The sequence below is a fragment of the Rissa tridactyla genome, chromosome 8 (genome assembly GCF_028500815.1).
Source record: "Rissa tridactyla isolate bRisTri1 chromosome 8, bRisTri1.patW.cur.20221130, whole genome shotgun sequence".
Taxonomy (NCBI): Eukaryota; Metazoa; Chordata; class Aves; order Charadriiformes; family Laridae; genus Rissa; species Rissa tridactyla.
The window spans coordinates 11,258,962-11,285,473 of record NC_071473.1 but is presented as its reverse complement, the minus strand read 5'-3'; the positions used below and the strand labels follow the sequence as shown (position 1 = coordinate 11,285,473).

At 39.3% G+C, this 26,512-nt stretch overlaps 1 protein-coding gene across 3 annotated transcripts in view; it reads left to right on the top strand.

The window, feature by feature from the left end:
• Positions 1-3,664: 3,664 nt before the first annotated feature.
• Positions 3,665-26,512, top strand: part of CPPED1 (calcineurin like phosphoesterase domain containing 1) — a 48,626-nt gene continuing 25,778 nt past the window's right edge. Inside the window, exons 1-3 of one of the 3 annotated variants that reach the window (XM_054212580.1) lie at positions 3,737-3,883; positions 11,473-11,551; positions 13,807-14,025. In XM_054212580.1, coding sequence (XP_054068555.1) covers positions 13,872-14,025 — 154 coding nt within the window. In that variant the 5' untranslated portion in view covers positions 3,737-3,883; positions 11,473-11,551; positions 13,807-13,871. Of the gene's footprint in view, positions 3,884-11,472; positions 11,552-13,806; positions 14,026-26,512 lie in introns of all 3 variants that reach the window. The other 2 variants (XM_054212581.1, XM_054212579.1) reach the window with 2 other exon arrangements.

Here is a 26,512-nt window from a genome sequence, read left to right as displayed (position 1 = left end):
TACAGTGATTCAAGGAATATATTACAGGTTTCTTGAACAAATGGAGCCTGCCCACACTAAATGAGTCAGATAAAAATCAATTACATTGTGGATTCTTAACTGTGGAAATAATCAATGTCATCATTGTCCCCTTCCTAGCAACAAAACATTGGTCCTGGTCAACCAATCTTTTAAAGCTGGTTTGTGCAAAGTATTTTTAATATTTTTATATTGTTTTGTGGGCCCTTTGAAAATGGAAAGCCATTTGGTATCAAGATTAAATATTAACAGGAGTTTTTTTTAACATTGATAAGCACTCTTTAGTGTAGTAATTCATTTACGTTCATATAGAATGTCAAAGGATCAGACCTTAAGTTTTATCATATTCTGTAATGGTTTAGGCTCAGACTGCTCAATTTATTTATACTGGCATAGTCATCCTGCAGTCTTGTACTCTCAGCAATGGAACGGGAGACAGAGATGGAGTGGGCTAGTATGAGATACTACTGTAAATTTTCAAAACTTACTAATTTTTATCCATTAGCTTTTCTAAGAAGAATAGGAGGCTTATCATATGCCAAACCTTTCAAAATGTTACATCTGCTAGGAATGCTGTTCTGTTACAGGATTTACGGGAGCTGGAAGAAGAGATTAATAGAAAACAGACTTGATACATTGTATGCATTATTTATTTTCAGCGTGTGTAGGACCATATTGTTTCTAAACAAATACAATGATGTGATCCTTTTTATATCATCAGGTTTTATTAATTCCCATTTTTTTCTCTAACTTATCCCTCAAGGACTCATATATATCAGCATGCACTGAAAACAGATGTTGATAATCCTGTGTGTGTTGTTTACACCTCCAACCTTCATTGGATTCTCTGAATTCCAGATGGCAGATAGTCATTCTATTCTATGTATAAGATTAAAATGGTTTAGTTTCTGTATATCCGTCTGTGCTTTGTAATTTTAATTCCAATGTTTAGAACAACCCTGTTCTGTCCTTTTCACCTTTTGTATTCTTCCATTTTTGCAATTTGTTGTCTTCTTGTCATTTACTGAGAATAGAGAAAGGACTCCTTCCTTCAACCACTGCTTTGACTATTTTGCTCTTTATATGTATTGCTCATGAAATATAGTACATTTTAGAATTACTTGTTTTATTAGAGCTTTATCTTGGTCTCTTGAAGGGCATACAATCATACTTTCAATCGCAGTCGGAAATAGAGTGTCTGTCTGCTAGTGGATTTTTCAGAACTTCCAAGTTGTTAAGAACTGTAAGGACTGGCAGGGTGATCTTACACACACTAGAATAAGTCTTAGAAGATCTGGACTCCTCAGATCTGCACTATTCTAATCAGAGTCATTACTAAGCTAAACCTTATATAAGCATTTTCTTTTCAAAACCTCCATTTCTCACTTCTTATCTATCTTATTTTCAATATACTGCATGCTGTTCCAGAATGATATATTCTCCTCTGTATTATTCTCGATTTATACTCTGTAAGTAAGACCAGACATGTGGTACTGTAAATTATTTATTCAGTGTCATCATATTTATGAAACTTTGTATAACAAATCAAGTCCTGTGACAAAATTCTGCTGGTTTATCTAGGCCTCATCTGGAATAAGTCCATGAAAATCTATAATTAAGCTAACACAGATCAGTAGTAACTTTAAACAATTTAGTCATAGTAAAATGAGTTTAGCTGTATGGCATTTGGTCCCTGATCTTGGCTTCAAAAATGCATACTTCAAATTTGGCAGAGGAAAGGAAGCAGGAGAGAGCAGAAATCCCCCTCCTGCACACACACTCCCCATCCTCAGTTCTCACGTTTATATGCAAATGTTCTTTTATTTCTGCAGATGAAAACACTTCTGCACTCAAGCTGCAAAATTGCACAAGAAAATGTGTTTAAGTTACAAAATGGAAATTTCTTGTGACATCCCTATTACAGTAGACAATATTCAAGCTGATGTAGTATCAGAGGATGCCATTTGAAGAGGAGACAATGTAGGCACACTGCATACTCACCGTACTCATCACCTCGAAAAAGCTGAGCATCCTGAGGCTCATCCGTGACCCATCCTGCAAAGAGATCAGATACAGTACTGACAACAGAATTTTGTAGAAGAGAGCCCCCTACGCATGCCTAGAAAAAAAGAACTGTGAAATTTCAGAGATTTAGATAAATCCAGAAGATCTAAGAATCCACATCTCTGCCGGCTCTGATTCAGTCTTTCAGATGTGCATACCTTAAGAAAACTGGTTGCCTTTAGCAACACATCCAGGTTACGACAAAGGTGTGCTGATCACAAGCTCACGTCCCTCTGCTACAAAACTACAGTATGCTGTGGTGCCAAAACAGTCATGTTCTCTACGCTTTTTGGCCTGATCTTGATGGTTCTTCACTTGCAAAACACATGCCAAGTTTAGCTGACGTCATGCAGCAGTCGTATATTCTGGTATATGGCTGCTCAGCCCTATTAAGCAGGTGAGAAGAAAATGGAAAAGAAACAGGTCAAAAATCTCTTTGGATCATTCAGCCAATTGCTCTTATATTAGCATGAGCAGTTCCAGCTTTAGACCACGATCACCTCTTCCTGTGATGATGTTAGGATATTTAGATAAGCTGCACCTAAGAGTCAAAAATGCATTTTAGTATTTCCTTGCTTAAGGTACCAAATGCTGCCTCATAAAGAGGGGAATTGACAAAAACGACTTAATAAAAAAGACTTCATCTAGCGCTTTCCATCTAATGATCATCAAGCAGTTTACAAGCAGGAATGAAACGGTTTTCATTTGTGGATAATATCCCCAATTTACAGATGGAATAATAATCCAGCCATAGGAATGCATTTTAGTCGATGACAGGAACCTTATCTAGTGTTTCGCTGTAGATTCCACAAGATGAATAAAGAGGCGCTCACAACTCTGCATGTCACACAGTGTGGCGTAATGGGCTGTCTGACTGGAAAATCACAAATGTATTATCCTGCCTGTATTGCTAAGTCAAAAAAGGACTCCAGGCCAGAAAAGATTAAGAAAACATTTCCTTGGAACGTTTTTCAGTATTTATGTATTTCAGTTATTACCTGACCACGTAGCCCGGTGCCGAATGGAAGCCGTGTGGGCCATGGCAGCTGCCCACCTGCAGCTATGGGCAAGGCAGGGGCAGGCCGGAGAGTGGGCCGTGGGGGCAGGGACACCCTGGGCCTTCACTTTCTTCATGTAACTTTTTCTCTTTTTCGAAGAGCAGCTGGTGGCGATGTCTAATTTTGTGAGCGCAATTGATGCTAAGGTGAAATCTGACCTGGACAACACCCCTTCGAGGTACAAAGGAAGACTGCCAAAGCTTTTAGATGACATCAGTTTACTTCAGTTCGCAGGTTAGGAAAACGTTTAAAACGAACGAAATATATTACTTTTATTATTATTATGCATTTAAAACCCAGCGCAGGTTCCACTCCCGGAGGCTGCGCTCTCACCCGCAGCCCGGCCCGCCCGCGGCCGCCATGTCGCCGCGCCGCCCCCCCGCTCGCACCGGCCCCCGCCGCCACACCAACATGGCGGCGCCGGGGAGCCACCCCGCAGCGCCCCCCCTTCTGCTCCGGGGCCGCGCCCCCGCCCCCGCCTCTCCCTGGGCAGCCTCTCCCTCCCCAGCTGCTGGGCCGCGCTCCGGAAAGCCGCCTCTCTCGGACCCACTTCCCCTGCGCCGGGGGGGCTTCTCTCGCCCGCGCCCAGGCACCGCCCCCGGCGGAGGAGGTGCCGCCCCCTCGCCGGCCCGGGGCCAGGCGGCGGCTCGCGGCAGCGGCCGCACGGCGGGCGGGACCTATGGCGGCGGAGGGGGACGCGATTCTGAGAGCCCGGGGCAGGACTCTGACCGCCTTCCGCCAAGGTAGGCACCGCGGGGTCCGCGGGAGCGCCTGGCGGAACCTCGGCATAGGGCTGCGGGTTCCGGCGGGCTCTCTTGCCCGTCGCGCAGCCGGGCGGGAGGGGCGTGCGGAGGGGAGGCCCGCGGCTCTCCCCGGCGGCAGCGGGAGGAGCGCTCCCCGCCGGGAAGGGGAGACGCGGGGCAGGCGCTCGGAGGGACGGGGACAGGGCCCTGGGCCGACTGGTGGCGCCAGGAAGGCCGCGATAGGGAGCCCCTGCCCGGGCGAGCAGGCGGCACTCGGCCTGTCGCTGCCGGGCGGCGGGAGCTCGGCCGAAGGCGGAGCTGTGGCAGGTCGCTGTGCGGAGCGCGCCTGGAGCCTCCCGAATCCGTGCCCACCTCAGCCGGAGAGCAGAGGCGCCTGGAAGCGTTTGCCAGCGCGGGTGGCTCCGGCTCCCGTGGGCAATGTGCCAGCAGGGTCCAACACCAGAGTCGTTCTAAAACGCTTGCCAGTGCTGCTAAACCCGGCTTGTGAAACTGTTAGTGCCAGCACTATGCTATTATGTGTTTGTACCTGCGGGGGTGACCTGACAGATTACAGGTGGCTCATTGTTTAGGTCACTTAAACGAAAGGCAGGTGTGCTATAACGGATGCAACTAGATAAGATCCCACTTCTTCGAGGTGCTACAGCCTCTCTCATGTCAGTGGCTGGTTCCTCCCCTGGGTTTCCAGGCTGTGCAAAGCCAGCACCGTTACCCCCTGGGCTGGTAGTGCCCGAGTGTAGGTCAGCTGTGTAGAAGACTTCCTTCTAGACTTACCTCCTCTCAGGTGAATCGGGTAATGAGGCCGCTGCCAAGCCAAAGATGGCAGCCACCTGCTGATATGGGTTCTTAGCTTGTGGCTGGGCCAACAGAAGAGCATGTTGAACATCTATGTGTATCTCACCTGTTTGCAAAATTCTCCCAAGGGTGGAGGTTCTGCAGCATGCACAGGTTTTTCAGGTGCATAACAAGCTCTGTGTTAAGAAATCTTTTCCTATTGCCACACACGGAAGGTATTTTATTTCCTTGTATTTGTTTATAAATTACAAGTTGTATTACTTTGGTGAGGTGGGCAAGACTATTCAATCCCAACAATTTTGTGGTATTTTCTTGGCTTTTGTTGGAAATATTTGGCTTTGCTTGTTGCCAAATAAAGAAAAATCACTAACTCTAAGCATGTGAAGTATACGTATACAGTCATTCTGGCAACCTATTAATTGCAGATGGTGTGGTTGGTTTGGAACAGAATGCCTAGCATTTGTTGAGGGGACAGATGGCAGACAAGCCATCTAGTTACATCAACTGTATAGTGAAATTGTAGCAAAATGAGTGTTCAAAGGCAGTGTAAAAAATTCTGAACAAAAGCTTCAAGCACTTCTTGAAAATTGCCTTAAACATGAAAAAAAAGTGATTTGGATATTTGTTTTCCAGGTGTGTTTCATTCTCCCAAACTGTCCTTGTATTCTTTAAATATTAATTAATTAACACTTTTCTTAATGACTGGTTGTTTTTAATCTTGTTCAGGACTTTTTAGGCTGTCATAGTCCAGCTGCCATCTTCGGGTACAATGTTTCTTTGTCAATAATTTACTTAGCTCTTTCTTAAGAGGCTAAAGTTCAACACAACCTTGTAATAACTAAACGATTGGGAAAAAAAAAAACAAAACAGAACAAAGGGCTGATAAAACTGAAGCAAAGTTTCTTGTGGTTTAGGGTGAAAATCAGTTATCTGTGTTTTGTTGTTTTCCTCAGTCTTTAGATTTTACTACTTCTTTAAACAGCTACCTATAGAAAACACTTACTACCCCTGCTGTGGCTTGGCACACTGTTTCCTTTCAAAATTTAAAGTCACCATTCCCTCTCAATGGTGACTTACTACCCTTCCACAGCCTGTGTGTCCCCTAATAGTAATTTGTTCAGTCTGCTTTCACATCACATGGAGGTTATACCTGTAACCTGCTCTAATCTACACTTGATATGTGACATGTGTGAATCAGAAGCTCAAGGTTAGGGATCTAAATTAGCCATGTAGTTGAGGGAGCGTAGAAGCAAACAGTGAATAAATACCCTTCTTAATTGGCAAAGGACCTGTGTATGCCTTGGATTTACTTTTTAAATAAATTCTGTCTTTTCTACCCATGTGAAATTATGCTTCGGATGTCTACTACTTTTAGTATTTTAGTGAAGAAACAGGACCATATGTTTGAATAAATTCTGTCTTCACTACTTCTCAAAAAAAGTCATGGTTTTTTTGTTTTGGTTGTGTTTTTTTGTCCCAAGTATGCCAATAGCATGCTGTGCAAGGAATTTCTGTGAAAGTAGGTAGAACGCTTTTTTCAAGCAACTAAACAAACTAGTCTTTTGCTAGATTTACTGATGGTTCCAAAACCTCTATCTGGAACAGGCGGGTAACCAATGTTTGTATACTCACATTCTCCATTCCACAAAAGATTTTATGTTCCTCTGTCATACCTCCCTCACCAGTCTTTAAGTTTATTCAGTTGCTTCTCATATTTTTTTATTTTGCTCTGTTCCTTTCCTGTCTCTGCTTTTTTGCCATTACTGAACGTTGAAGTGACTTTTCTTTGTAGCACTTGCTAGAACTATCGTGGTTTCTGTGAAGTTGGTGGTGTTTTTCCCATGTGCACTGTCCTGCACTTTTCTGCATCCGCTTTCTTGAACACTCACCGTGCAGTGAAGTCTCTCCCCGATTCTAATTTTCATACTGCCAAATGGTTTAGTTTTAGCAAATTTTGCTTCCTCGCTATTCAATTGTTTTTAATATGTTGAACAGTATAGGCCCCAGTACAGATGCAGGTGGAATCCGTGTGTCTTGTCCATTTCTTTTTTTTCTTACCTTCTTTTTATTCATGCAAGGACTCTTGGGTTCCTTAAGAGTCTTTGGTGAATAACTGTCAGATACCTCTTGGAGACGGTATCAAGTGGATTACCCTTGTCCATATAAAAATTGCTGATTACTCTTTCTGAAGAATCAGTAAGTGCAGTAGTTACTGTCTCTGTTACCATTTCCATTAACTTGCCTGTACAGATGCCAGTTTTGCAGTCAGTAGTTTTGCTCAGGAAAGTAATTTAAATGTAGGTGTGATGCTGGCCATCTTCCCGCTCCTCTGGTGCTAAGGCAGTTTTAAGCAAGAGGTAACTCCCCAGGGGTTAGCTGTTTTTTCTTTCGAGTTCTTCTGTGGATGCCACCTTATCTGAGTGGTTTGTTATTGTTCGTGCCTATTTGTTGAATCATCTACTGATGTTTTGATTTGAGACAGATAAGATGCACTGTTTGTAAGGAAGAATTCTGACATTAGATCTTCACAAGGTCCTTCAAAATAAACATGGATACAAAAATTTACATTTTTTTTATGCTCTGCCTTTATCTTTTGTTGCATCTTGCTTGTCTGGAACATCTGTTAGCCTTGGTTAGTGTCTGGGAGGCTACCTATTCCTAATGCCTCTAAAAAGGCTTTACTACTTTTCAGATTTATGCTGTTTCCAACTGTTCTTCACTTTTTTTAGTTTGACTTCTTGGACTTTTGTATCTAACATTCCAGTGCATAAAATCTTTCCTGTGTTCTTAACTTGGATGCTTTAGCTTTTTGAATTATGCTGTCCTGCTCTTACTAGTGTCCTTATAGCTGCTGCTTATGTTTTTTAGTCAGTCTGGATTGTTTTTGGTGTTTCTGACATTTTTAGTAAATGCTGTGCATATGGTCTGAGCCTCTGGGACAGTGTCTTTGAATAGTTTCCATGCTGCCTTCAAGGATTTTTGCACTTTTTAAAAGCATCATAATTACATATAATTTGTCTTCCTTTGAAATTAAATACAACCACAGTTGATTTCTTATTTTTTCTTGCTTTCGCATGAGTGTTTGATTTTAGCGCATTATGATTACTGTTCTAGAGCTCTCCAACAGTAATATTTTTTGAGTGCTGATCAGAACTGTTTCCCAGCTAGCATATTCCATTCCCAGTACTGTCTTCAGCTCTCATATGAATTAGGCAAATTTATACGTGGGTTTCAAGCAACTTTCTGTGACTTCACCTTGTCATTATGCAAGCCACCCCCCTTCACACCTACAGTCATGGGCTGTAAAGTTTCTGTAATGAGTTTACATGTTAAATTTGGGGGTGGGCATAAAGGCATGACTAGAGTTTAGCATTCTGTAGCCCTCAGTACAGATAAACTGTATCTGGGGGGGCATTTCCTACCTTGATAGTTATCTAAGAAGTTTAAAAGTATATCTCTTAAGAATAGTAGAGCTGCCTAATTTATTTGAAAAACTATATTCTGTCAGTGTTTCTACTGACATTATCTTTGTAGTTTAGGCTCACTGTACTTCATTTCTCCAATAACTGCTCTTTTAAAGGGTTTTATTTTTTCTGAAAAATGTATCTTGGTACCTGTTTTGAATGTTTTTTTTCCCTGATTCATAAAATTGCACCTTCCGTAATAGGTTGCATTGGTCATTCAGCAGAACCCTCAATAATATCATCTTTGGTAGTCTCTCAGGTACACATGGAAAATGTATCTGAAAAGAGTGCCTATTTCATTAGACTGAAATATTTTCTATTTGGACATACAGACAATAACGATGGTGTTTTTGAAGCCATAATTACTGATAATGTTTTAATGTTAAACAAGGAATTATTAGGGAGTTAGTGCAAGTCCTTTATTGTTTTTCGAGCTATTTCTGGCCTGAAATGAAAACAAATTCCTTTAAAGATAAACTGCAAAACAATTGCAAGGAAAAAGTTTTTGCCTTTTGTATTGTTTATGAGATATAATTTCTGCCTTTGCTTAAAAGATTCCATTTTCCTTCCTGCCTATAGCTGCTTTAGAAAACCAAGGTTGTGTTTCTTGTCCAATTTTACCTAGAAAAAGAGTCAGAGGCACACTTTTTAAGCAGAGACAGCTCAAGGCAGGGAACAATGTACCTATTTCTGCTATTTTGTGATCTTTCAGAGAAGTGAAACTAATTCCCCTGGCAAACCTAACGTGAGAATGAGGGCGTTTTTTGTATTTATTACTGCCCGCAGTATAGTGAGCAAGCACTAGGTGTGTGTCCGCGTCCATTCTCCTCTGATACAATAGTGTCTATAGAGAAACTATGGCTGGGAGGAACTTTTCCTAACTAACTTGTTTCCATGAAATGCCATAGAGTGTAGAGGAAGATGAAAACTAATGTACTGCTGATACCAACCAATCTACTTTTAAAAAAAATCCCACCAAATATTGGAAATCCCACCAGTACTATGTGGCTGTGAGAGGCCAGCTTGCAGTGGTTTGTACGAGCAACCTCTGTGTATGTGTGTTCGTGATCCTTGTAGAGGGGAGAAGATATAGGGAGGAGAAATTAGGAAAAGCAAAAGGGGAAGAAATAAAGGCAAGGCAAGATATTAGCTATTGTCCTTTAGAAATACTGAGATTTGGCTTAAATCCTACTTATGTCCTTGAAGTGTCTTTTTGTGTGATCACAATACATGGCTGAGGTTTTCTCTTGTGAATTGCTGCTGACTACTTTGGCCCTTCACAGAATTAATCCTTAGACAAAATTAAGACGTTGGCACCATTTTTCAGCCTATGCTACTAAAAATACATTGCATTGATCCTCTCTCCATACTTTGGCATACATGGGAGCAGAAAAAGAGTGGGAAGCTATTGAAACTGAGGCATAGCAACATGTTCTGAAGTTGGACTTCTTCCGTGGCGATTAGCTGTGCATCTCTTAAGGAGGCCTGGGAACAAAACAGATTTGGAATAGGAGTTTTGTGTGGCTCAATGTGTAAGAGCAGTTCTGCAGACATTATTTGACCTTCAGAAATGGAAATCGCATGTACATCAGTTATCGGAGAAATCTGCTGACTTTTGTCTGGCGTTTGAATTTCTTATTGCTGTGGTGAATTCAGAAAGTTGCAAACAGCCTCTGTGCTCGTAGGGATGAAGAGCCAATGTGCAGGCGTTCTCAGCTCTGCTGAATTTTGCAATGCAAGGGAGAAAGCAGAAAAAATTGTTTATTAATTGAATCCTAATCTTCTGTTGCTTTACCTAGCATGCACTTTGTCTAATACAACTATATAGCTCATCTAAAGGCATGAAAATTGGAACTCCTAGCAAGAAAGGTGCCTTTGAGGTCATTGCTGCTATGTTTGAAGGGAAGAAAGCAACTGTACGTGCTCTTTAATTGAAACCTTATGGAGTAACATCTAGGACCTGGATCACGACTAGATGATTACTGCAAAAACAGCTGTTCCCCTTCCCACCACTTGTGCCCAATGCTGTTTGTTACCAACCCTCTGCCAGACTTTGGCATCCCCCTAGGATAGCAACAGAATGATTTGTCTGAGCACTCTTCTTGTGATTCAGTGCAAAGTCCCAAAAAATGGTTCAAACAATATTTTGTGATGCTTGACTTACTGCTTAAGTAGACAAAGTTCATTTGCATGGCCTATAGTACCTGTTCTGCTTGAGGGTGCTAACAAGCATCTGGTAAGGGAGAGAAGCAGGGTACAGAAGTTTTGTTAATAATTATCTGAACACAGTCCATTGATAAATCATTTAATTGTTAGCCAAAAGACTTCTGGATCCATCTGTGGTAGTGGAAGATGCTTTTACATTCTGTTTCTCATTGCTACCCTCTTGCCGTATTGGTCTGTTGAAAGAGCACTCGTGCAGGTCTGCTCCTGTAGTTTTAAGCAAAATTAGCCAAATTGCAGTAGTTGCAGCACTTTAAACTTTAGTTGGACTGTCGTTAATGCCTTGCACACATAAGGAAAAACTGGCATGAACTCCTCTGCAGACAGACCAGTGAGGGCAATTACGAATTATTTTCTGGATGAGCTGTATTCAGAACAGGCTCAAGAGTTGGTGCAGGTGCAAGTTTGCACCAGTGGTGTTGTGTCAATACAGCTTTCTCCATGATATTCCACTTTTATTTATAGTACTTTATAGTAATTGAAGCACATTCCTGATAAACAAAACCTTAAGTTGTAAGTTTAAACCGAGTGTCCATATATTATTTTTTTTCCCCATATATTCATTTGTTTCATGGGGAACAAAATCAGTAACTACTAAACTAAACCAGTGAGTACTACTTGATAAGTAATAAACCAAATTCCATTAGCTTAAGTATTAGGTTTATTTTTTTAAAATAGGGTTTCTAGATGGAGTGATCAAATAACAAGACCAAGGTAGAAAATATTTATTCAACCTTACTGTTATTTTTTGTAACTATTTGATAAATTACCAAATACCACAAGAATATATTTGACTAAGACCAGTTAATTAAACTAAAATTTTAAGTAAATGTTATTTATGTAGCCCTGATTTCTGGATCTCTTCTGTTGTCTCTGTTTTCTTCATTTTATCTTTTTTCTTTCCTCCAGGAGAATATAGCATATACCTCTGCATGATTTTCAGTTCCTTTCTCTTTTCACCTCCTATGTCTTTCCTTTTCTCCCCACTCTTCTTCACCTCCACCCCTGCATCTTCTGTTTCTCCTTTCTTCTGCCACTTCTTGATTCTGTCTGTGTACTGAACTTCTCTTTTCAAATTCATCTTATCAGTGTCTCTCTCTGTGCCTCACGTGACCATCAGTCACCCACTCAAACCAGAGCATCTGTGCACACTCTTGGAAACATTCAGGTACTTAAACCTAGAGAGCTACTGTATTGGCATGAATATAAGGCAGGAAAAAAAATTAATTCATGAAGCATATATTAAATAGCCCCAGGTCTGGCCTTGCAACCTGTTTTGCATCAGCTCTGCATGCTCCCTGACAGCGCGCTGTCTGCTTGCCAGACTTCTCTCTGTTGAAACATAGTAAGTGAAGCTCCTTGTTACCTGGGACCTGGTCCAGTCCTGCTGCCTGTGCCAGCCAGCCAGCCTGCCTGACAGCTACCTGGCCTGCTACAGGTGCCCCAGCTGCCTTTGGCCCCCAGACACCATCCCTGGGGCTCTGGAGAGGGAAACACAATATGTCCGTAATGGAAACACAATTTTAAAACAAAGACTAGCTGTCTTTTCTAAGTATTTCCTGCAAAAATAAATAGATAAATCTCTCTATTTTACTTAGACTACTATGGTAAAAATTACTGGCTTCAGATTAATCAATACAAAACAAGTAGATTTTGTGTAGCATTGATTGTCAATACTGTCTACTGCGTAGCTGGAAGAAGGGCAGGTGTTAAAAATCCTGCCATGTTGTTCAAAGACTTGAGCTTTTTTCCCCATTTAATGAGTGTGAGGATTGTGCCACTCCTCCAAAACAAGTTCCTGTTTCAGACTTTCCCTTTTTTCAGTTTTATTTTGTATAGGTCATAAAGGATTTCTGATGCAAGCTTTCTTAACTGTATCTTTTTTCTGTAGCTTTTCACTTATGAAAACTATAAGGTGATTTCTCTGTACAAACAATGCATTTGATGCAGCATGTAAGCTGTTTTTTATGGCAGTCGTATTTTGCCATGCGAGACATAAAATAAAAGCTTAAATTATTTTATGTTGTTCAGCTGGTTCCATAAGGCTTCTATTGCAAACCCATGGATAGAAGGATCCATTTTACTACTTTGAATAAGTTATGTAATTGGAAAAGTTAATTTCATTTCAGAATTTAAAGCTAATAAATGGCTAAAAGTTTCTATCTATAAAATAAGTTGTTGTTATTTAGAACTAGGCAATGCTGGTATGAATTAACAGACTATAAATAATTTTGTTTAGAAATTAAATGCTACTTAAACTGAAACGTAGAAGGTTGTGTTTGGCAAAATGATCTGATGCCATAGCAACAGATGACAATTGCAAGCAGATTTTGGAAGTTGCCCACGTTCCTTCTCCCTCACCCCAGCATGTCTGTGGTGCAAGAGATGAATTCTGACCTCTGCTTTCTAACCTTCCTTGAAAGGAACAGACCCTGCTTCTTGCGAAGTAAGAAGCTCCAGTTCTAGATCACTTGAAAGAAAACCAAAAGTAAATTCATGTGATTGACATGCTACTTGCTTATGTACTCTTATTGGAAGATTAGTTTTGTGTCAAACTGTATTTCAGATCAGACTGACATAATATGGGAGAGTATTTATGGATTATATTTTAATTTGAAATAATTTGCTCCATTTTTTTTTTAGATTCAACTATAGATTGATGTAGTCTGAGTTTTTAACAGTTTAAATGCTGTTTAAAAAAAACCCCAGTAACACTAAATGTATTAAGCCAAATACAGCTGTCAAAACTGAAAGATTCAGGTTGCAAACAAATGCATTTAGACAGCTGGAGAAACCACAGTGTACTCATGTTTGTACTTTAATTCCAACTTGAGATGTAAGTCTAGGAAACAGGATACCCATTTGGGGTTTTAATTTATAGCAACTGTTACTTTATTTGCTCAGTGTTGAGATTTTTGGGTTTTTTTCCTTAATGTGCTTGAAGTCTTACGTATCACTCTTCTTTTCTGGTACTTGTTATTATAGCAGTCATATCAGAGAAACAAGGATACAAGAAAATTGTAGCAGTAAAAATTCTGTTGTACCCTCCATCTGCACTGACTCTACTAATGGAAGTTTGATTCTGAGTTCTCACCTTTTTCTCATAGGTCTTGGGAGCTATTGTGACAGTTCTGATTTAGGTTTTTAGTTGTTGCTGCTAATTCTGATGTTGCTGGTATAATTAGATTAATATACTTTCATTTATTGCAGCTACCCATCAGAGGAAAATGCTGTACTTCTGCCTTTATATTTGTTCTATATGAATGACTACAGAATTTTGTACTTTCGTTAAAATGGCCTCAGCTTACTAACTTATTTAGGTGAAGAGCAATTAATTTAATGATGCATGGAAACTTTCATTCTTCCTAAATTTTCTCTAGTGCTTAATATTCTTTTTTTTTAATTTCTTTCTTTTCTACTTAGATGATGAGTACCAATGGAAGGGGCCCTTCTACTTCATCCAAGGAGCAGATCCTCAGTTTGGACTGATGAAAGCTTGGGCAGTTGGAGACACTGACAATGGAGATGATGAATGGGGAGAAGAAATCAAATTAGCAGAGCAAGCAGTGCAGGCCATTAACAAACTAAACCCTAAACCCAAGTTTTTTGTGTTGTGTGGAGACCTTATCCATGGAATGCCAGGTAAGGCAATTAAAAGTGTAGAGTGGGGATCATAACTCCACTTTTGTTATATTTCAAATTGGCAACAAGGCTAACTTAATTTCTGTGACTTCATAATATTCTTTCATAGGATTTGGTACGCTAATGTTTTGGTGCTTGGGGGGAAAAAAGCATGTTTTGTAAATGATTCCGGAGCTGTTATTCTGACTTCTGTGTCTGACTTCCTGTATCATTCATTTTAGGGGTGTATTTTTTTTAGTTGCTTTTTTTTCAGTGGGCCTGAGGAAATTTTCTTTAAAATAAAAGTCCTAAGACACATTAAAATTCTTTTTTCTAAACAAATTGCTTTGAGAAGACACACAGGGCCTCTAGCCACTGGGGAAAAACAATGCCAAGAACAGAACAAAAAAATAGCTGTGGCTTTTTGAGTACCTAGGGTGGGTGAAGCTCAGAATTCTCAGGCTTTCTAATACTTCACAAATTCAACTGCTTCAATATTTAAATTCTTAAAATAATAAAAGTCAGCAAATTCAAGTTTTAGCGTTCTGCCCTGTTGCTGTGGGCAGAGAAACACACAGAGACCAGTGTGTTTCTGTGTACAGTCAGAGGAAGAACAACAGACCATCTAGAAAGGTGGATTACGAAGTTTGACAGTTAAAACTTTAAAACAGGCTGGTAATATTTTATATTTTAAGAAGATAAATTTTCTTCTTGGAAGTGAATGAAAAAGTGATGTTACCAGTTGACAAATGGTCTCAAAAGCAGATCTAAGCACAGTATTTTACATTTGTTAACCTTGATAAGAAGCAGAGCTGCAGACAGCCGTAGCTACATAGCTGACAGCACAACAATCCACCAAGTGAGCTTGCAAATACAGTCGTGTGCTTTATCCTACGTTCTTGCTTTGCGCTCCACTTGCACCTGAGGTGGTGCTTCCCAGCTCTTGTTTGCACACAGCAAGGCTTTGAGCCTGTTAGAGACCTTTCACTAATTCCTTCAGTGTCCCACAAAGTGGATTTCAAAACCTCACCTGTCAAATTGATTGACATTATTTATAGGCTACAGAGTTTCTTTTGACCAGAACATGATTTTAGCAATAGAGTGGGAAAGTGTAAAAACCAACAGATTTAAGCTTGGTAGAATCTACTGTGTAAAACCTCAGTAGCTTGATCATAATATAAAGTCTGCCATTATGTAGTTGTTTTATTGGTTTATGTTCTTCCAGTAATTTTGGAAGTACAGGTTTGATCCAGAATCATAAAATAATCTCTTCCTAAGAATCATCTGGCCTTCCTATAGCAGATTTCTAATAAGTATTGCAATTAAGACTTCTAACCTGTGTAAGTGTTCCAAACATGTTTTCTTCAGTATCCCCTGTAAGAGGAAGAAAATGCAGGACGAATAATAGGTGTTCTACATCCTATCGAAGAGGATCTTTCACTCACAAATTTAAATAATCCAGGAAGCTAAATTAATACTATTTTACCTGGATATTTCTCAAAGGCTCATAAAACAATGCAGAGTTCTGAGTACTTTTGTCTGTAATGACTTTAAACAACGTTATGCTAACGCTTTTCTGTTGATAGAAGGTCAGTGCTAGCTATACAGAGCCAGCAATTTTCTGACTTCTACTGGGCACTGAATAGCTAGATACAATAAATAAGTCTTGCGTTTGGCAGGTTTTATGTTTTGTTTTTTTTCTAGTAATGGATCTCTGTAGCCATTATTGTCCATTTTAGCAGTGTATGTCTCAGACTTTCCCAGTATTTTAAATATAAACCTGTCAGGGTTTTGCAAAACTTTATCATGTATTCGTTTTGCTAACAAACATGTAAAAGAAACTGAATGGATTGTACTGAGATCACTTATATTGTGTGATGCATGTGTGTATAAATATTTGAAGCTGCCTAGTGCAATTTCCAAGAACCTGCAAGAAAGAGCACTTCATTACTTGATGATCCTAAGGGTCTTTTCCAGCCTAAATGATTCTATGATTACCTCACTTGAGCCATCATATTTTAATTCATCTAATAATTTATTGTTGATTGAAATTATGTTCTCTAATACTTTGTAAGCCTGCATTATCATGCAGTTATATAAAATAGTTAAGGAAATGTACTACTAAAAGGAATTTTAAAATATTCAACTGGAACAATGACTTATTTCATTAGTGCCTTTGTGTTTATACAATGGCTTACTGTGCCATGAGTTTGTAAACATATAAGTACAATTTAACAAATTGTACATGTAAGTACAATTTTACAGTTAACTGTTTGTCTTTCTAAACTCATGAGAGAGATGAAAGTAAATTGCTCTACTGCGCAGGTAGTAGATTAGCGCTCTCACTAGTGGCCTAGAGGGGCAGGGAGATGTGTGATACAGCAGGGGAGACAGAAATGCAGAGTCAGAAAAATACTTCATAGAAGATAAATCTAAATCTGTGTGTATGTTTAAAAGAATTTATCGTAGAATCATAGATTGGTTAGATTTAGAAGGGACCTTAAAGATCATCTAGTAACACTTAGCAATAATAGGTTTTTCAATGGACTTTTTCCTACATTTTCCTCTTGCTTACTTAGCTTATGGAATAGAAACTCCTTCAAAATACAAAGAGTTAACGAAACTTACAGAAAATATATTTTAAAGCAAGGCAACTCACATGCTGTTTTAAAAATGTCTTACCAAGATACTTAAAATTTCTTTGGTTTGGCTTGTTAATAGCTGTTACTGTACAAGACATTGCAAGATATTGGCATTAAGAACCCAAGATGTTGGCCCTATAAGAACTTATTTGCTGCATATTCTTTTATCAAGATAGACATCCTCTAATGTTAGAAATGAAAACTTTCCACATTCCTTGCAGTGAAAGGTTTTGGAAAACTTGGAAGTACTGAAGTCACGTTCTAAAGTTTTCTGCCACGTTGCATGCTAAACTCTAGCGATTGAGGTGACTGCCTTCTCATGAAGGAATGAATTTCTTAGATTTCTTCTCTTACACGGGTACGCGTTTAAACTGCTACTGTATTTCTGCATCAGTTATGACACAGATAAAAAGCAGCAGCCATTATATTCCACTGTCATATGGCACAAGTCTCTCTCCATTAATTCCAGTACTAATTCTGTGCTTGAGATTTAATCCATTTAAACAATTCTAACTTTAAGTGAAGACACAATGAGATAAAAAAGCTGTGAGCAACTGATTAAACTATTTTAAAAATGTTAGAAAGAGTTCCATTTCAAAATTATAAGAGTAATATTGAAATTTGCCAGCACTTTCATTATTTGTTACAACAAAAATTTGAAATTGTAAGAATTCTTTTGTAAGTTAATGAAAAAGAGCAAACAGACTAGCTAAGAATTTTTATAGCCAATAGCTTTTCAGATAATTTGAACATACAAATGTTTCCAGAATTGAAGACAAGTAGTAATATTTCTTTCCGTGGAGTAATTTAAGTATTTTCACTGTTCTAGCCAAGGATGTTTAGACCTACGTAATGCATCTCTGTAGGAAAGTGGTACTGTAATCATTTCGTGCTTCTCCACTAAGGAGTGTCTCCAAGAATAATTGCTGTGTCAATTCCCTTATGTTATTCAATAAAATGAAGGATTAAAAATTCATTTTTTCAGTAGGCAAAACTCAGAAATGACATGAGACAAGACATTGATTTAAGTTTAACAATTGAGAATTTGGCTTGTACATGCATCTTATTTAATGTTTCAAATTGCCTTTTAAATCACTTGGGTATATCAGCTATATTAAAACTGAAAACATCAGTGTTAATGAAATTGTATCACAGTTACTATTGCAGCATGGTTATTGAAGAAAGCTCTGGTCAACTGAAGTTCAGCTATATTTTACTATCCGTTGGCCAATGTCTGTCAAGTTCTTTGGATTATACTGCTTTATAATCAATGCCTGTCAAAAAAAGAGGGGGAAAACGCCCAGATCCTCCTCTCTTCTCTTAATACATTTTATCATGGAGTACTAAGTGTAAAGTTTATGATGACTGTTTTAAAGCGTACACTGTAGCTGTTTAACTGAAGCAATGTTGAGGCCTTTTGCAAAGGAACTCCAAGAAATCTCAGAATTCCATCAGCTAGAAGTGATGAACAGAATCCTGATCAGCTGGGAAGCAATCAGGCATGGCACTTGGAATCCATTACAGATGTCATTAGAGCAACGAAGTAATCAGTGCCAGTATCTTGGTATTTAGCTGCTGATTAAGAGTAGTTTGTACTCTGAATATTATTTTCAGAGGTTTTTCTTGATTACATAATCAAGAATAGGATATCTATTCCTGGTAATGCTAATATTGTGGTACACAATCAAGAATTTTAAGCAATACCTTATAGTGGAACTGTGTTACTGAAAATAATTTCTACAAACTCTACAACTACTAGATACACCATGGTAATGAAAGACTTAACTTCTGAAGACATTTGTGTGCATTAAGTTAGTGCACCATAACTTAGTATGGCAAAAATTGTAATCTGCAAAATGCAAAATATTGTTGATTGGATAATGTGGGTTTTTTCACTGCATTTTTCTAAAACTCTGGAAATTTATTTCTAAAAGTGTTTTTTCCTCATATAAAGTTGGAACCTTTTGTTTTGTTGTATGACAACTTCCCGTATTGTTCCATTAACCAATACCCTTTGAGCCTAACAGTCCAGCCAGTTTTTTGTCCATCTAGTTCTCCACTCATCTAGACTGTAACATCCTAACTCCACAACCTTTTGATGATTATAGAGAGATGCCTCATGGTGACATCAGACAGCTCTCTCACGACTCTTGGATGACCCCATCAGGTCCCATGGACTTGCCTGGATTGAAATTTCTCAGGAGATTCTTGGCTTAATCCTGTTTCACTACCAATATTTCCTCTGCTCCTTTAACTCTGGGAGAACATTTCAGTGAAGACAGGCAAAAGAAGCACTGAGTACCTGTCACTTGTCACTCAACAGTGGGCCTGTATTTTCTTTGTTTATTATTGTATTGCTAAAGTAGTAGTAGAAGCTTTTGCTGCCCATCGTGCCCCTTGCTAGGTTCAGCCCTCTGTGAGCTTTGGTTTTCCTGACACTAGCCCTGCATGACCAGGTCCTTTTTCAGTATTCTTCCTTTCAAGTCCATCTTTGCTTTGATCTCCCTTTTACATCCTTTTTCTTCATTTAGCCAAGTCATTCTCCTTATAGTCTACTTGTTCCACCCCACCGAGTTCCCTGAACAAGCCAATCTGCTGTCCCGAGCCCCGCTGTCCAGCTTCCTTACTACCCTCAGGATCTTGAACTCCACTTTGGTGCCTGCTACAGTCAAGGCTGACAGGGATTAACACATCCCCTAGCACTTCTGTGTTTGTGGGTAGCAGGACTAGCAGAGTGGGCCCTAGTTGGCCCATCTATGTCAAGAGGTTGTCCCAGACTCCCTCCTGGATTGCTGTCAGCAGATGTCAGGGAGGTTAGTCTCCCACAAGAGCCAGGGTCTGTGATCTAAAGACTTTTTCAAGTTGTTTATAGAAGACTTAATCCACTACTTTGCCCTTGTTGGGTGGTCGGTAGCAAAACCCCGCTCTTGGTGTCTGACCTCTCCTCTGGTCCTGGCTCACAAGGTGTGAGCCTGGTGTCTGTTCCACAGAATAGCTCCCTCCATACATTGAGGGCAAACTCTCCTGCCTTCTTTCTTCCCTGTCTTTCCTGTTTCAGTACAACATGAGGCATTGTGCTTCCTTCTTCATACCATACCTCAAGTGTAGATTGGTGTCCAGGAAACAGCTTCTGCACTTCAACACCTTTTGCTACAACAGCAGAGAATTCAGCTGTTTGCAGTCAAGGTCACCCTGCTGAAGCCATGGAGAAACACTGACTTGTGAAGTTGAGAATCTAGCAGCTATTTTTATGTAGCTGAATTCCTTCGGATGCAAAAAACCTGCATTTTTTTTAATGATACCACTGCTGTCAGTAACTTGATAGACATCAGTTCTGTCCCGAAAAATTCTTTATGTGATGTAGCTTTAGACCAGGTGTTTAATTATTTTTCATTAATTGCTCTGCTTACATGGGTGAGAGAACAAGAAAGGCAGCAAGTCTGCAAACTTTACTTAGCTCTGTAATAAAATGTAGCTGTTTAGAGACTAAATGAAACAAGACTTGTCTAATAATGTGTATAATCAAAAAAACTGATAGAACTTGATTAAGCTTGATCTGTTAGCAGTGTGATAATGGATCAGTGAGCAAGTAATGTTTATGCTTGCAGTTTTAGATTCATTTGTGTGTATATGTTAATTAGAAGGAATCAAAATCACTAGAATTGAGTATTATGGCATTCGAAGTACACTGTGAATACTTGGGCTAATTCCTTTAGTGAAGTGAAGGCATAACCTAATATACACATTTCCTGTCCAGGTCAGTGCTATATAATCTGACATCAGCCTTTTCAGTCGATTAAGTTTAAGTAGTGACATTTTTCTTTTTTTTTTCTCTTACCTTTGTTTTATATTATTGTTTAACTAAACGCTTTCAAACTGTTATTTATAACACATTTCTGAAACATTTAATTCTGGTGAAGATAGCTTTAGCTCTGGCAAGGTGAGTGGAAACAGCATCTGAGAGGTCAGAGCCGTGAGTGTTGTGCTCTGCTTCAGAATTCCTTTGTTTTGCTGAGAGGTGGGGAGGAGGAGGATTCCCACATCACTTGCATCAGCTATTTCAAAGGTCCTTTCTCTGAAGGATCCGCCTTTTTTTTTTTTTCTATCCACTTGCAAAGAACAAATCAATCTAGACAACCTTGTAAGTGATGACAGGAGACTAAGCCACTGTATTTGAGATAAACTGAATTCAAATACAAGAATTCTGTTCTCTGGTTATCTGACATGCCTAGTGAATTAATTATGATAGTACTTCTTCCTTTTTAATTAAGCTGCCTATACTTTCATTTCTCTCATTAGCTTCAGAAGCAATTGTCCATCTTGCTATCTAGTTTGATCACAAGATAAGCAGGTGTGCCTATTCATGCTTTCTTACTCCTTCCCAAGGTCTGGTGGTGTGGGGCTTTTTTTTGCATTGAATTTTATTCATTCTATAGCTGGTAAAAATACTTAAGTGACCTTACTCATTTCAGATGCTTCTAGTAATTTTTTTAAAAACTTACCTTTCTTAGCTCTCTTCAATCACTTGTGCTGCATTCCCCTCCTCTAAGGCAGAGGCTGTGGGGAGGGAGGGAAGCTGCAAGAAGCTGTTTTCCTGTTTACTGGTCCAGTATCAAAAATTTAACTGTGCTGTTCAACAAAACAGGTTGTACAATGTTTAAAATTATTTGTCTAGAGAGTATTGCTGTGTAGACCCAGCTTTCAACTTAATTTTGTCCAACTTTTTGGATAGTTGGATAGTTCTTGTTTAAACCACCAATGTCAGGCAAAGCCTGGATGGTTCTCTATCTTAGGGTAACAACATGGATTTGGTCAGAATATTGGTACCTTAAAGCATGATAAAATGTACCTGCTTTTATAAATGTCTCTTTTGTAAAAGGAACAAGTTAAAACATCTGATTGTTTCAATCAGCTTTACAGAGCTGCAATCATATCTGATAATGTTTTCTTACCGCTTCCTGGTGTGCTTGTTGTGTCTCTCGCTCTCTCTGTTGAGCCACAGTTGGATTGTAAGATCTTCCAGGATTGTGTCTGTTACATATTTTCATGTTTTTACTGTGCCTTCTAATGTATGTTTTAGGTAGTGAGCACAACAAAAAGTGCCAGAAGAACTTCCAGACAGAAAGCAGGAGCACACCTATGGAGCTGGACAGGATTAGGCTGCAGCTAAGGGAGATTGTTAGAGTCTAGATGTCTAAATTGCAGTTGAGACACCTACATAATTCTTTTCCATATCTGTCTATAAAATTTAAATGTGCTAAAAAGAATAGTAGTGTAGCAACAACTGCTGTTTAATCCAACAGAGATCCATATGGCTGAGGCAACACAGAAGATACATAGTCTTGTATTTGTAATATAACTTTAGAGACTCAACAGGAGGGAGCAACTGTCTGCTGATCTTGATGGAGAAAGTGAACTGTGACGTGCATCAATCTTCTGCAGAGAGATGGTACTTATAGGTACAGTTTCCCATAGTCTGTTCCATAGGTGCATTACAGCCAGTTACAGGTATAAATTGGACAGTATCAATTTAAAACGTGTGGCAACCCCCTCATCCTTTGGGAATACCATTTCATACTTTCCTTTTGCTCAAGACCTCCCAAATTTTTAAAGAGGATGTTAATTATCCTGGGCAATTACAGAATGGTCACATAGATGTGCGAATGCCATTGTTCCTTGGGAGCACAGTCAGAAGAGTATTGCCATTGCTACCTATTGGCCACCGGCTAGTGTGCTTTGGGTTGACTTTGCAGTGCCCCAGTCCTGGCTTTTTGGGCTGCCTGTCAGCTTGTTATGGGGGAACTTGCTGTGGGAACTGGAGCTTGGGGCCAGGCATGTGTTGTTACCGTGAACAGTTTAAACATGAGGTGATGGGAAACGCCTTGACAATTGAGAGACAAGCTGAAAACAGAGCTCCCCAAACTATAAGCAGCTCATTGATGGTCTGTTACTCATCGCTGAGGCAGTGCAGCCTTGAGAGCTGGAAAAAGACTGCTTTAAATGTAATGGGGGAAAAAAGCTGCCAGGTAGCGGGCAAAGCACCTGCTGCAGCTGGGGAAAGCAGTGCCCTTGAGCACCATGCCATGTGTTGTGGCAAACAGGTATGGACTACATGGAAAGTCTGGTATCCTGTAAAAAAATAAGATAATGAATTTGGGAGGGAAATGTCGCTGTCACAGAATAACTGTGAGATTGCTGGAGACGCAAATGCACTGCCTGCTTCAGCATCCCTCCCTATTTCTCTCTACCTTTGCCTGCTCTCCTCTGCTTCAGGCATCCTGGTCCCTGCCTACCTGACTGGTTTTTGTGGCTGTCCCACTCTCTGCCTGCCGCTTCCAGGGACCCCAGCTCTTCCAGGACATTCTCACCTGCCAGCCAACTCCCCATGACTGCATGCAATCCTCTCGGTGTGTATGCATCTCTGGTGCATGTTTTTCCCCCACAAGTTCTGCATGTTTCACTAACACTCTGACCCTTCCATAAAGCCTCAATAAAGCTTATCAGCTCAATTCAACTAATTACAATTTTGGGCACCACTCTGTTCTTCATATGAAAAGCAAAACTGCTGGCTATGTGTCTCCTCAAAATTAGGTACCCTAGCCTGTCTTCCATGCAAAGGGTGTTTTTTTCAGAAAATAATACAGGCAATGATATGCACCCAGATTTTTAAAAGTGGGTACCAAATATTGGGATTCTGAGTTCATATTTAGGCAGCAATTCAGGGACATGATTTTCAAATCAGCACTTCTCTGTTTGACTTTTGTTTGACAATTTGATGATCAGGATACAAGACGAGCTGGGCATATTGGCTTTTATACAATCAGTACCTCTTATAAGCTCTGACAAGTACACTGTAGAGAGTGAAGTTATTTACGTTCAGAACAGACAGCCTCAGAGCTGATGGTTCTGGTGTCCAGACCGCGGTATGGCTTCATTTCTGTTTATAATCACTGTGACATTTGAAGGCATCCTCTCTCTTGAGAGAATTACTAACTGGATAATCCTGAGCCTCTTTCGCATGCCCAGATTTGATGCGCAGCTGCCACAATCCAGAATATTTCTGTCTCTTGTTTCTGTTAAATATTGAGTACGTTAGTGCTTCCTCCAGAAGTATAGTTTTTATATATACTAAATCTTAAAGCATAGGCTGCAGCATATAATAACAAACACCTGCCTTAAAGGGTAACTAAGAAAACTCTTTTAACTTGCTGAGTTTCTAAATCAAAGGGAAAGCACATACTATAGCAAATGCTTTTAGTCAAAGCATTATTGTTTAAAATCTGTCATGAATATCCTAAATTCTGTTACTTAAAAAACAGTCTTGGGCTTGACCAGGAAAGGTCAGTGAATACTTCGTTTCAGTAAGAGCTGAACTTGGTACCTCCCATGAAGTCCTACCTGTCTTTCGGTTTTGGATCCAATAAAAAGGAACGCTGAGATAATACTGAGTTTCACAACTCTTATTATATTTGATAAAGTCCACAGTCATTTGCATGTGTATGTTCTTCCTTCTTAGGAAATATTTCACAGACGTTTAATGTACAAACTTGTAAATTTGCAATTGTTTTGCAGTCGATACAGCCTGATGTCCTTTCTAGGAGGCAGACTGCTGTACTTGTACGTTATTACATCAGATATGAACTAGCTTGTTCACATTTCAATAACTGAGTGGTTGGGAGATTTGGAGATTTGCTGCTGGTGGGTTTTGCACACAAGATGTGATATGAATGTAATGCTGAAATCTGCATGCAAATGCACAAGCTACCATTTATACATTTGTGAACTGAATAAATTACAGAGAAATGTCAGGTCCCATACAAATTCTTAATGTTATATACAGCAAATTAGTAAGATATTCTATAAAGGAAAAAATTGCCTGATAACGTTTAATATCTTTCTCAAAAGGTGATTTTACCATTGTAAATCTGACTGTGAACAAGCCTATGAGCAGGTTAAAAAATTGTGTTTTAAAATACGGTTCTAGCTCTAAAAATGACTGTAAGTGTGTCACCTTTGCTGTATTTGCTCTTTTTTGCCATTTGACGTGGCTGCTTGTTTTACTAACAAAAGCAAGTTTGTGTAGTTTTTTTAACTCCCATCAGCCTGGCACAGCTGGGGAGGAGGCAGCTGTATTCTACTGTCATATGCGATTTCAGCAAAATTGTCAGCTAAATCCCAATTTCTGAATCTTTGTCAGCGGAGATTTGTAATAGAGCACAAAGTGGAAAAGGCACGGATTGACTTTTTAAGTGCAAGGTAGCAGCAGTGGCTTTGAAATGTTTATACTGAATAGGTATATAGGTATAGGTAAAAATTGCATTTGTTGAATACAAGGTAATTTTTTTATAAATATGTCAATGACTGATCAGTGGGGCTTTTTTTGTACTGTTGCCTGAAATAACATGAGCAGTGTTTAAGTTTGACCTAATTTCCTGACAATAAGGTAGCTTAATCTAAATAAATTCACTGCATCCTTATTTTTTGCTGTTGCTATCTATCAAAAACTTTTATATGCTCAGTAGGATGCAGGCCAAACCAAAAGGATTCGTGGCTGTTTTCTTCTCCAAACTCTTATCCTAATATTAATTAATAACATCTAAGAAATTGGCTAAGTAGCACATTATTTGTCAAACATCTAATAATACCTATTTCAAGAAATGCCACTATGGTTGCATAGATAAACATTTAATAGTAATTATCTGATTCTAGTAAAACTTAATGGAGCATTCAGAGCCTTCAAATTGCTTAGTGTGAAATTTAATTTACTCCAGCCCAAGAGTAGGGAAGCATGAGAGATTCTCCATGTGTGTTCAATATGTAGTGGTCTCATACTGCAAAGAAACCAGAAGCAAATATTTAATCTTCAGCAAGTATATACTTATTTGTAATTTAGACCATAATCTCCAAGACAGTAACTCTCTATATATGAAAATCTTTGAGATGTAATTAATTACATGATTGTCTCAAATCATATATTCTTACAATACAAGTATCCGTACAAGTGGTAGATTCAGTACTAGTACTGAAAATTTAGTACAAAGTACTAGATTTTTATATATAAAAATAAATATAAATATTTATGGAAGCACAGTTAGATCGTTCTCCATATTCTAGTAAAAACTTACTCTCAAAGTCCAGTTATAATTTCTTTTCTTGCTTCTTTCTCAGCCCAGAAAGTTTTAATTTAGCTTATCATATTCTCAGCTTTAGCAATTCAGCTCCTATCTGCAAACATTTGAAAATGTATACATGGAGCAGACATCCACAGGGAGTTATTAGTTTGGCACATTGTACAGTAAATATACCTTTGTGTTAGAATCTCTGTTGCCTCCTGTGTTTTCTTGGAACTGGATTTGCTATTTGTAAAGAGAAACTTGCAAAAGTCAGTGCTTTGGATTACACAGGTATGGTCAAACGAGGTGATTAGAACTGTCTTTCTAGTTTAAAAGTATTTGCTTTTTAAAAGGCACGTTTCCAGGCTTTTCCATCCCTCTGAATTGTAAAGGATTTTCTTCTTCTCCCTTGGAAGTAAGCGGCAGAAGGTATAGCCCACATGATTTTGACTCAATTGATCAAGCTGTACCAAGTCTTTTCCAAACTGCCAACTCTTATGTAGCCAATGGAGGGTGAGATGGTTGTAATGAGTAGGACCTGGGCTAGAGCATCCAGTTCCTGTCTGTGGCTCTGAGCAGGCTGTGTTACAGCTCTGACCACGGCACATCCCCTGTTTGCATTGTTAGCTCTTCTCTGAACGCCCCGCAGCCAACATGAGTGTGAAACAAAGACACAAACTGGGCTGAGAGGACACATTCTAAGGAAGAAGTGGTTTGTCTGAACCATTGACTTTGGCTGATACTAACTGCCTT